This window comes from Mus pahari, chromosome 3, assembly GCF_900095145.1.
Source record: "Mus pahari chromosome 3, PAHARI_EIJ_v1.1, whole genome shotgun sequence".
NCBI lineage: Eukaryota > Metazoa > Chordata > Mammalia > Rodentia > Muridae > Mus > Mus pahari.
In genome coordinates, this window is record NC_034592.1 from 109,401,463 (window position 1) to 109,412,075 (window position 10,613).

General features: G+C 40.2%; 1 protein-coding gene across 1 annotated transcript in view; it reads right to left on the reverse strand.

Moving 5' to 3' along the window:
• Positions 1 to 10,600, reverse strand: part of Fam227b (family with sequence similarity 227 member B) — a 150,621-nt gene extending 140,021 nt beyond the window's left edge. The window contains exons 1-3 of the mRNA XM_021192197.1: positions 10,513 to 10,600; positions 8,062 to 8,102; positions 6,130 to 6,183 (exon numbers count right to left, since the gene is read on the reverse strand). Of these exons, the coding sequence (XP_021047856.1) occupies positions 6,130 to 6,183; positions 8,062 to 8,082 (75 nt within the window). The 5' untranslated portion in view covers positions 8,083 to 8,102; positions 10,513 to 10,600. The remainder of the gene's footprint in view (positions 1 to 6,129; positions 6,184 to 8,061; positions 8,103 to 10,512) is intronic.
• Positions 10,601 to 10,613: the final 13 nt, after the last annotated feature.

Sequence of the window (10,613 nt, forward strand, 5' to 3'; positions counted from 1 at the left end):
GTGTTTGCTCCAGCAAAACACCATCCGACACAACTGACTTTCCAAGGAACTATAAGTTTCCATTTCAGTAACCAACCACTGTCTGATTAGATTTAAGGTCCTCTCCACAAGCCACCCATGACTGACTTTGTTGCTGGGTAGCTATGAACCTCAAACTGCATAGGTCATGGGCCTATGGAAAAACCAAATATTATTGTTCTGCTAGAGGAATACAGGATAAAATGACTCCTAAAGGAATTCTGCTATGCCCATAGACCAGTGCTTCACTCAGCCATTACTAGAGAAGCTTCATCTTGCAGTAGATGGAAACTATCACAGAGACTAACAACTGAACAATATTCAGAGAGAGATTTTGGAACATTAAGTCCTAAATGGGTTGCCTTCATCAAACCCCTCCCCTTAAAGTTCAGGAATCTATGCAAAAGAGGAGGAGTAATGATGACACCAGTCAGAGGGGATGGATGATTCCAAAGAAATGGTGTCCTCCAGATACAATAGGACTGATGTACATAAGACCTCACAGGTTCAAGTCTATCTGGATCTCAGTGCTGAGAAAGGGAACTGGACACAGGCTCCAACCCCTAGCCAAGAAGCTATTTGCGATTGACATTCACTTACAAAGGAAAGATTTGTTTTCTCCTGTGAGACTCATTGGGCATATTAACCACACATAGAGGTAGTCCTCATGCCTACCAGTCGATAAACAACACAAAACAAACTCAAAGCCATTTTTGTAGACCTTTTGACTTAAATTGCTTTGCTTGGGCATTTTTCTGCCTTATGATATTTTACTTGTATATTATAGCATCCGATTTTGTTTTGTTTTTTTTTTTTAAATTATTTATTTATTTATTATATGTAAGTACACTGTAGCTGTCCTCAGACGCACCAGAAGAGGGCGTCAGATCTCATTACAGATGGTTGTGAGCCACCATGTGGTTGCTGGGATTTGAACTCAGGACCTTCAGAAGAGCAGTCGGTGCTCTTAACTGCTAAGCCATCTCTCCACCCCTTCCAATTTTGTTTTTATGAGGTGTGTGTATGGTGTGTAGAATGGAATGTGGTGTGTGTTTGTGTGTGTGTATTCTTTGTGTTTTAAACTATAGTATGGTTGTTTTGGTTCTTTGCTTGCTTGTTCACTTTCTAAAGAGAAAGAGAAGGAAAGGGTATGGAATTGGGTGGATGGGGAAGTGGGAGGTGCTGGGAGGAGCTAGGGGAGGTGGGTACCTTGACCAGAATTTTTTGTATGAAAAAAATTGTTTTCAGTGAACAAAAAAAATAAAAAATAAACTTTTAAAAATTGTTCTATTTTTATTTTGCTCTTAAATAAAATTCTCAAAACATTGGGACAAAAACACTCATTTAAACACACACACACACACACACACACACACACACACAGGAAATTTCATTGCCAATACTTTAGTCATTGCAAATTCTATTTATATTTTACAAAGTGGAAATTTAATTTCAATTTACTAAATACCAACACACCTCATTTAAAAAGTCATCTTTCCTATCATTTAAACTGCCATCGTTATTCCAACCTTTATCAGAAATACCTTAAAATACAACAAATGTTCGCTTCACATTTGCAGATGTGTGGTGAGCCGTCCTCACAATCGCCATGGCAAGATGGCGCTGGCATTCGGTGTTCTAACTGGTAAACAAGCGGTCTGCACATGTGCCGGGTAAGTTTCCATCCCTTGCGCCCTGCCTATCCCGTGGCGTCATCTGGGCCGATAGTGAGCAGCCAACCAGGGAGCTACACGTCCTAGGCGGAGAACATTTCCTATACAAGGGAGAGGGTTTTTCACCTCGGGGTCTCCGCTTTCGAGTAGCTTATGCATTGCCTCTCGAGATGCATTAAAGCTTTACTGCAGAAGGATCCTAATGATGTGTCGCGTCATTCTTGCTGGCGAGATGTAGCACGTCGCACAGATGAATGAAAATTTTTTTACAGACCTTGAAACAGCAATTCTTGACTTCATATGGAAAAGCAAAAACCCAGGATAGTCAAAACAATCCTGAACGGTAAAGTACCTCAAGCTGTACTACAGAGCAATAGTGATAAAAACTGCATAGTATTGGTATAGAAACTGACAGGCCAACCAATGGAATAGAATTAAAGACTCAGAAATAAACCCATATACCTATGGATACACTGATAAAGAAGCCAAACCATATAATGGAAAAAAGAAAGCATCTTCAACAAACGGTGATGGTCTATCTAATTGGATGTCTACATGAAAATAGATCCATATTTTTCAACCTGCACAAAACTCAAGTCCAAGTGGATCAAGGACCTAACATAAATTTCATGGAAGAGAAAGTGGAAAATATCCTTCAAGCCATTGGTACAGGTACAGTTTTCTGAACAGAACACTAATGGCTCAGACTCTAAGATTAACTATCAATAAATGGGACTTCATGAAACTGCAAAACTTCTGTAAGGCAAAGGACAGTCTAAAGATTGGAAAGACAAAATGGCAGTCGAAAGATTGGGAAATGATCTTCACCAACCCTACATCTGACAAAGGGCTAACAGCCAACATTTATAAAGAACTCAAGAAGTTAAACACCAAATATCCAAATAACTGAATTGAAAATATGGGGCACATAACAAAACAGAATTCTCAATAGAGGAGTACCAAATGGCCAAGAATCACTTGAAGAAATGGCCAAAGTCCTTAATTATTAGAGAAATGCAAATCAAAACAACTCTGAGATTCCATTTTATACCATTCAGAATTCCTAAAGTGACAGCACATGCTGGTGAGGATGTGGAGCAAGGGGACCACTCCTCCTCCTCCATGGCTGGTGGGAGTGCAAAATTGTACCACTTTAGAAATCAATTTGACAGTTCCTTAGAAAACTTGGAATAGTTCTCTCTCAAGACCCAGGTATACCACTCCTGAGTATATATCCAAAAGATGCTCCACCATCCTACAAAGACACTTGCTCAACTATGTTCATAGCAGCTTTATTTGTAATAGCTAGAAACTGGAAACAACCTAGATGTCCCTCACCTAAGTATGATAAAGAAAATGTAGTACAGTTACATAATGGAATACTATTCAATCATAAAAAACAAAGACATCATGAATTTTTTAGGCAAATGGATGAATCTTGAGAATATTACCCATTCTCAAGTTGCCTCTTGAGTGAGGTAACCCAGTCCTGAAAGGACATGCATGGTAAGTATCACTTATAAGCCTTAAAATATAGGATGCCCCTGCTACACTCTACAGACCCAAGGAGGCTGGACAGGAAGGAGAGCACAAGCAAGGATGCTTGAGCTTCACTTGGAAGCAGGAATGGAATGGTCCTGGAAGGCAGATGGAGGGAGGGAACTGGGTGGGAGAGGGGATTGGGAGGGTTCAGGAACAGGTGTGGGAAGGGGTAGGAGGGATGTTCAGATGGCCATGAGAATGAATGGTAATCTGTAACTGATGGGGGGTGGAGGCATTTGGGGTCATCTCCTGAAAGAGATGGAGACCTGGAATAGGGGAGGCTCCCAAGAATCAATGAGGATGTCCTTAGCTGTGACTCACAGGATTGGAGATATGGAGCCTGGGGAGGCGGCCTCCTCTGGCCAGACAGGAACCCTAGTGAAGCAATAGGGACACCAACCCACCCACAAAACTTCTGACCCAAAACTTGTCCTGTCTACAAGAAATGCAGGGACAGGGGATGGAACAGAGAGCGAGGGACCGGGCCAACCAATAACCAGTCCATCTTGAGACCCATCCCATGGGCAACCACCAATCCCTGACACTATTAATGATACTCTGTTATGCTTGCAGACAGGAGTCTAGCATGACTGTCCTCTGAGAGGCCCCACCCACCAAACAAGACTCAGACAGATATAGACACCCGCAGCCAAACAGTGGATGGAGCTTGGGGACTCTTGTGGAAGGAGGAAGGATTGCAGCCCTTAAGGGGATAGGAACTCAACAAGAAGACCAACAGAATCAACTAACCTAGATCCTTGGGGCACTCAGAGACTAAATCACCAAAGAACAAACATGGACTGGACCTAGGACTCCCTGCACATATGTAGCAGATGTGCAGCTTGGTCTTCATGTGGGTCTGAACAACTGGGGCTGGGGCTATCCCAGAAGCTGCAGCCTGCACCTAGGCTATGTTCTAAGAGCTGCGCTGCTTTGCCTGGCCTCAGTGGGAGAGAAAGTGCCTAGCCTCACAGAGACTTGAAGTGCCAGGGTGAGGGGACAAGGGTTTGTGGGAGGGCTGTGAGATGGGAGGGCACCTGCTGAGAAGGAAAGGGGAGGGGAGATTCAGGAAGGATTGTGGGAGCAGGTGACCAGGAAAGGGGCAATGAACAGGATGTAAAGTGAGTAAATAAAAAAATAAATAAATAAAGTAAATCACCCCCCCCCATTCCTGCCATAGAACACTGTTTCTATTGAGTTAATTTAAATCTACAACCAGATACTGGTTTGTTTTTATATATAAAACATTTAATTAAGGCCAAAAATGTTTTAAAAAGTCATCTTTCCTGTCTTTTAAACTGTAATCTTTCTTCCAACCTTTATCAGACATAACTTAAAGTTCAACAAATCTCCCCAGTCCCACTTAGGAAGGAGAGGAAAGCAATCTCAAAGAGGGAGGGGGGAGCTGGAAGGGAAAGAGGATGGGGGGAAGGAGGAAGAGAGGAATCTGATCTGGTATTGGGTGAGGGAAAAGGACTGAAGCCCTGAAGGCCAGCAGAAAGAATGGAAACAGGCAACCTCAGAGATAGGAGGTTGGGGTGGGGGAACCCCCCAGAATGCATCAGAGACCTGGGAGGTGAGAGACTCTCAGGACTCATAGGGAGGGACCTTAGATGAAATGCCTAACAGTAGGGAGAAGGAACTTATAGAGCCCACTTCCAGCAGGAAGACAGGGCATCAAGTGAGAGAGGGGGTTGCCATCCCACAGTCACATATCTGACCCATAATTGTTCCTGTCTGAAAGAATTAAAGGGATGGAAATGGAGAGGAGCCTGAGGAAAAGAAGGTTCATCATCAGGCCTAAAGTGGGATCCAGCTCAAGGGGAGGCCCCAAGGCCTGACACTATTATTGAAGCTATGGAGGGCTCACAAAAAGGGACCTAGCATGACCACACTCCGAAGACCCAAACAAGCAGCTGAAAGAGTCAGATGCAAATATTTGCACCCAACCAATGGACAGAAGCAGCTGACCCCTTAGGGAAAAGCTAGAAGAAGCTGAGGAGGAGGGTGACCCTGTAGGAGGACCAACAGTCACAATTAACCTGGACACCCAAGATCTTTCAGACATTGGACCAACCAGACAACATATACCAATTGATATGAGAACCCCAACACATATACAGCAGAGCACTGCTGGGTCTGGGTTCAATCAGAGAAGATGCACCTAACCCTCAAGAGACTGGTGGCCCAGGGAGTTTAGAGGTCTGATAAGGTAGGGGTGGGGGTAGGGCCATCCTTGTGGAGACAGGGGGTCAGAGAGAAGGTATGGGATGTGGAACAGTTGGAAGGTGAAGTCAGAGGAGAATAACATCTGGAGGATAGATAGATAGATAGATAGATGGATAGATAGATAGATAGATAGATAGATAGATAGATAGATAGATAGATAAATGATTTTTTAAAATGCAAAGTTAACTGAAAATTTTTTTAAAAGTTCAACAAACCTTAGCTTCATGTTTGAAAATGAACCTCCTTAGTGATCTCAGTAACTCCAGAAAGATTCATTATACAGAGCAATGGAAACTGGGATTTTTCAGTATGAAAACATACTTTGAATATTTGTTTGATTCAATAATGAAGGAATACTATTGTATGTTCTCTGCAAACTCTGTATTATAGTTATGATGAGTGGCTAACTAAGAGTAATTGTCAGATTTTCTTCAAGTATAAATAAGACAGAAATCTTAGAGAAGTTCACAGAACTGTATGCACAGGGCTAACAGGATTAAATGTCAAACACTGTTGTTGAGGTGAACTGGACATGGAATACAGTCCACTGAAAGGAAATAAACATTCCCTATATTGAAACACTGTCTGGAACCCCATTCTTCTTTCTATATCTGATGTTTTTAAAAGGTGGGTCAGCAGAGAAACGAGGATAGAAAGTCCTACTCACCCAGTTTTGAGACTTTAAGAATTCTTCAAAGCTCCTTGGGGCCTCCGGGACTTTCTAATGAAGCAAAATCAGTCAATTGCATTAATTCTGATTGTATTTAATTCACATAGCTCACTAAACCAAAATATGGTATTCAAGTTAGGACTTTTGGAATTTGTAAGCTATTGTAAACCATTCATTGTGCACTTTGTAGAGTCCACACGCTGTGAAAATGGATAGAGGTCAGTGCTCCCATGCTGCGGCTACAAGAAGCCCCAACAAGAATTTTGCTGAATGCTCTCATTTCAAAATCTAATGAGAGTTCCAAGACAATTTTGAGATGTTGTGAAATGTACCTATACTAAACCCAGAAGCAGAAATTTAATAAATCTTTACCTTGGTGACAGGGAAGCAGCAGCAGTAAAACTGTGAGACACTCTGTAGGCTCCAGGCTAACAACTCATAATCTCATTTGGAATGTATAGGAGTTTCTCTGAGCACTGATAATGTACTCAACCATAGATGAATTTTATCAAGATAAAACGTGAGTCCTCATGGAGACTTTGCACACATTCCTCCTTCAGCTTAGATATTTCCCTGTCTAAAACTCTCTCTTTCCAAGTCCTTCTTCACCTAGCTAGCTCTCAAAAGTATCAAATTAAAAGTAACTTTTAATTGGAAGATTGAAAATTCTAGACCAAACTAATTACCCAGAAAGACTTCGTTTAAAACAAAGCATCCACAAAGACACAAACAGATACTTTTTTCTAAAAAGGCTTTAACCTCCAAACTTACAAACTTTTTTTCATGGTCATATCATACAGATTCATGTCTCCAGGAAGATAGAGACTATGTTCATCAGAGCTGAATCCCATAAATTAAATATAGCAGCTGTCCCAAGTCTGTAAGGGCTTGCTGTCTTCATCATTTGATGAATAGGTGAGTAGATAAATGGGAGAATATCTAGTTATTTGAAAAATAATAACATGTCTAGATAATGAAAACTTAGTGAGGAGGAGCCAAAGAGAGGAAAAGAGAGAGAAAAATTTGGAAGTCCTTAATATAGCTTAATAACTAATTAACATACCTTAATAATGGTTGAAAAGAATGAAATCATAATTTAGTTTACTAAAACACTTATTGTTTATTCTCCTATTAAATGGTCCAGTTTATAAAATCACAGTGCTATACTATATAAAACTAATTACACATTTGGAATTAAATAGAGTATGTCATTCTCTTAATATTATTTAAAATATATGAATATCATTAAACATACATTTAACAATGATAGTAAAGCATTATATAAAATATCAAGAACAGAAGTCAAGTATTAAAGAAAGAGACATGAGGAGTAGAGTATACAAAAGGCTTAGAAATAAAATAAATGAAACCAATTTAAATGTTTTATTTTTAATGGTTATCAAGCTATTTAAACTAAATTTTTGGTTGTGAACTTAGCCTTTAACAGCTGAGCCATCTCTCCAGCCCACTATTTTAATTATAACCTGAAAATATTATCACATTTTACTGGAAAGAAAGAGAAAATGAATTGAAGGCATGAAACATGCATAGGCAACTTTTAGCCTACTTCAATATGAAATTCACAGCCTGGAATAACATGAAAAGGACTTAAGAAATGGGAGGTAAACACACATCTATTCTCATGGAAGGAGAGGGCTGCTCTGTGGAAACAATAAGGAAAAGCCAGGTCATACAGAAAGCATTCTTTTCTAGGTGTTAATGAAAGTCAGCAGACACTGATAACAATGATGGTCAAGGTTATAACACTTCATTCAAAACTTATCAAAGCTCTAAACTCCATGCAGGGCTTCTCAGCATTAGGCTCAGATCAACAGCAGGGCAAGCCCACAAAGCCAGCCACCTGATGACCTGAAATCTAGAAAGAAACATACTTTATAAATACTCAAAAATCCACAACAGCTTCCTTACCTGAGGGACAGGCAAATCCATCCACTGAACCTTCCCTTGACCTGCCATGGTGAAACAAATGTGAAGATGAAGAGAGATCTGCTGTAACTTAGATGTAAGTATGTTTTTAGGCAACAACTGGAAAGATACCCAAATGCAAAGTCAGATGATTTAAACAACCCCTCTGTGTCACCTTCAAGCCTCACTTATGAATTTTGTCAACAAATCCAAAGTGAAGGAAGAACGCACACAGAAAAACTAGACTGACTGAATGATTCTTACAGTTTTGAATTCCAGAACCTGAGCAGATTTTGAAAAAAAAAAATCAAACTCCATTTCAAACTTCCCCTAGCTCAAATATCAAGAAAATGTTAGAATTAATTAGAAGAGGTTGGAGGTTGAATAAATGCCAAATAAACTCAATCCAATTAAAGTTACACCTAACCCTAAAACTCAGCTCAACTCAAGGAAGATTCTAGAACAGCCTTTCATTCTAAGAAAGTTCCAGATCAGCCCTTTACTCTAAAAGCCAAACAAGAAAAAGGCTGGTGCTTTCCAAAACTTAAAACTAGTAAATCTCAGTGTTCCACAAGGACTGTTACATAATGTTCAATTTAATATAATGTTAAATGTACAACAATTACAGAATAGCCTGAGAAAGAGTAGGATCCACAATCCAGGGAGAAATGCTGTCAATATAAATTAGGTAAGCAGGCAAGGATGTAAAAACTACTGTAAGTATATTAAAGATATTATAGTGTAGGCTGACTAACAGTGCGTGAATAAATGGAGTGTTTCAGATAGATCTGGTAGTAAAGAACAGTAATCCCAGCTACTCAGTAGGTTGAAGCATGAAGATTCCAAGTTTGAAATCATCCTAAGCAATTTAGCAATGAAGTCTTAATAGTCACTAACTCAAAGCAGAAAGTGGACAACAGCCTTTGCTCAGGACTATGACTCTATTTCTTAGATTAGGCTTTGTTGGTTTAGAACAAGAGATTAAAGCTCTTCTCAATAATTCAAGCCCTACTCTTCAGCAAATGACACAGAGTTAGCCTTTCTTCTTTTCTGCAGCATGGTCACACTAATTCTTATCATCCTGAATAAGCTTTCCCTCATAGACTTAAGGAACTGGAGTAACCAAAATAATGGGCTTCTGAACTTGACTTTACAACTGTAAGATCCATCCATGCTGTCCATTGTAATGAAAGAATATGGTTCTTATTGTGTAATACTGTAGTGCATAACACTTTCAAAGTCTATCTGTATGTACAGCCTTTGGGGAACTCAAGTCAAGTTCCTACCCATGTGTTGTTCTCCTGTCAACATGAACAGTCTTGTTAATGTCTTCTGGCATACATTCTCTAACTCATAGTGGAGTGGCGAGGTCAGCTGAAGTGAGCACTGCCAGAGAGACCTCCAAAACGGTTGTATACTGATTGTGTTTTCAATAGAAGTGTATGATAGCTTCACAAACTACATTCTTGCTAAGAATCTAACATTTTTTAAAAATTATTCTATTAGATATTTTCTTCATTTACATTTCAAATGCTATCCCAAATGTCCCCTATACCCCCCCCCCCCCGCTCCCCTTCCCACTCCCTCCCACTTCTTGGCCCTGTATGGGGCATATAAAGTTTGCAAGACCAAGGGGCCTCTCTTCCCAACGATGGCTGACTAGGCCATCTTCTGCTATATATGCAGCTAGAGACACNAGCTCTGGGGGTACTGATTAGTTCATATTGTTGTTCCACCTATAGGGTTGCAGANCCCTTCAGNTCCTTGGGTANTTTCTCTAGCTCCTCCATTGGGGTCTCTGTGTTCTATCNTATAGATGACTNTGGGCATCCACTTCTNTATTTGCCAGNCACTGGCATAGCCTCACAAGAGATAGCTATATCAGTGTCCTTTCAGCAAAATCTTGCTGGCATATGCAATAGTGTCTGCGTTTGACTGCCCCGCCCGAGGGTCAATCCCACAATCAGAATCTAACACTTAAAGATATCTCTGAAGACTTAACAGTGTCTTTTGCCTTTTGGATTTTTGTTTGGTTTGGGGTTTGGGGTTTTTTGTTTGTTTGTCCTGGCTTGTCATTTGTGATTACACACAAGGCTAATCTTTTTCTCCCATTGGCTAATTTCATAATTCTCCACTCATTAAATAAATTGCTTGATATATGACAGTTTTGTTTCCAATTTAACGACTATTGTTTAGGTTTCTTTGAGGTGGAGCATAGAAAAATAATTTAATCATTTATCCACATATATTAGACTTCAAAAAAAAAAAAACATAAAAGAAAAATACAGTAGGTGCCAACTCTGCGTGTTGTACTCAAAGCAAATAATGCATAAACGATTTTCCTAAGAAGTCTATCAAGCTTGGACTATCAACCACCTAAAGCTACAAGTCTGAGATCTCTTAAAGATAGTATTGGGGAGGGAAAGCGGGGTTACTAGCTCCTCACTAACTCACAGAAACTACTTTCGAAAACGCTGTTCCGGAACACGTTCCCAGTTGCGCTGGGGGCCCACAACGGGCGGCACAGCAGGAAGCTGACGGTTCCTTTGGCACAG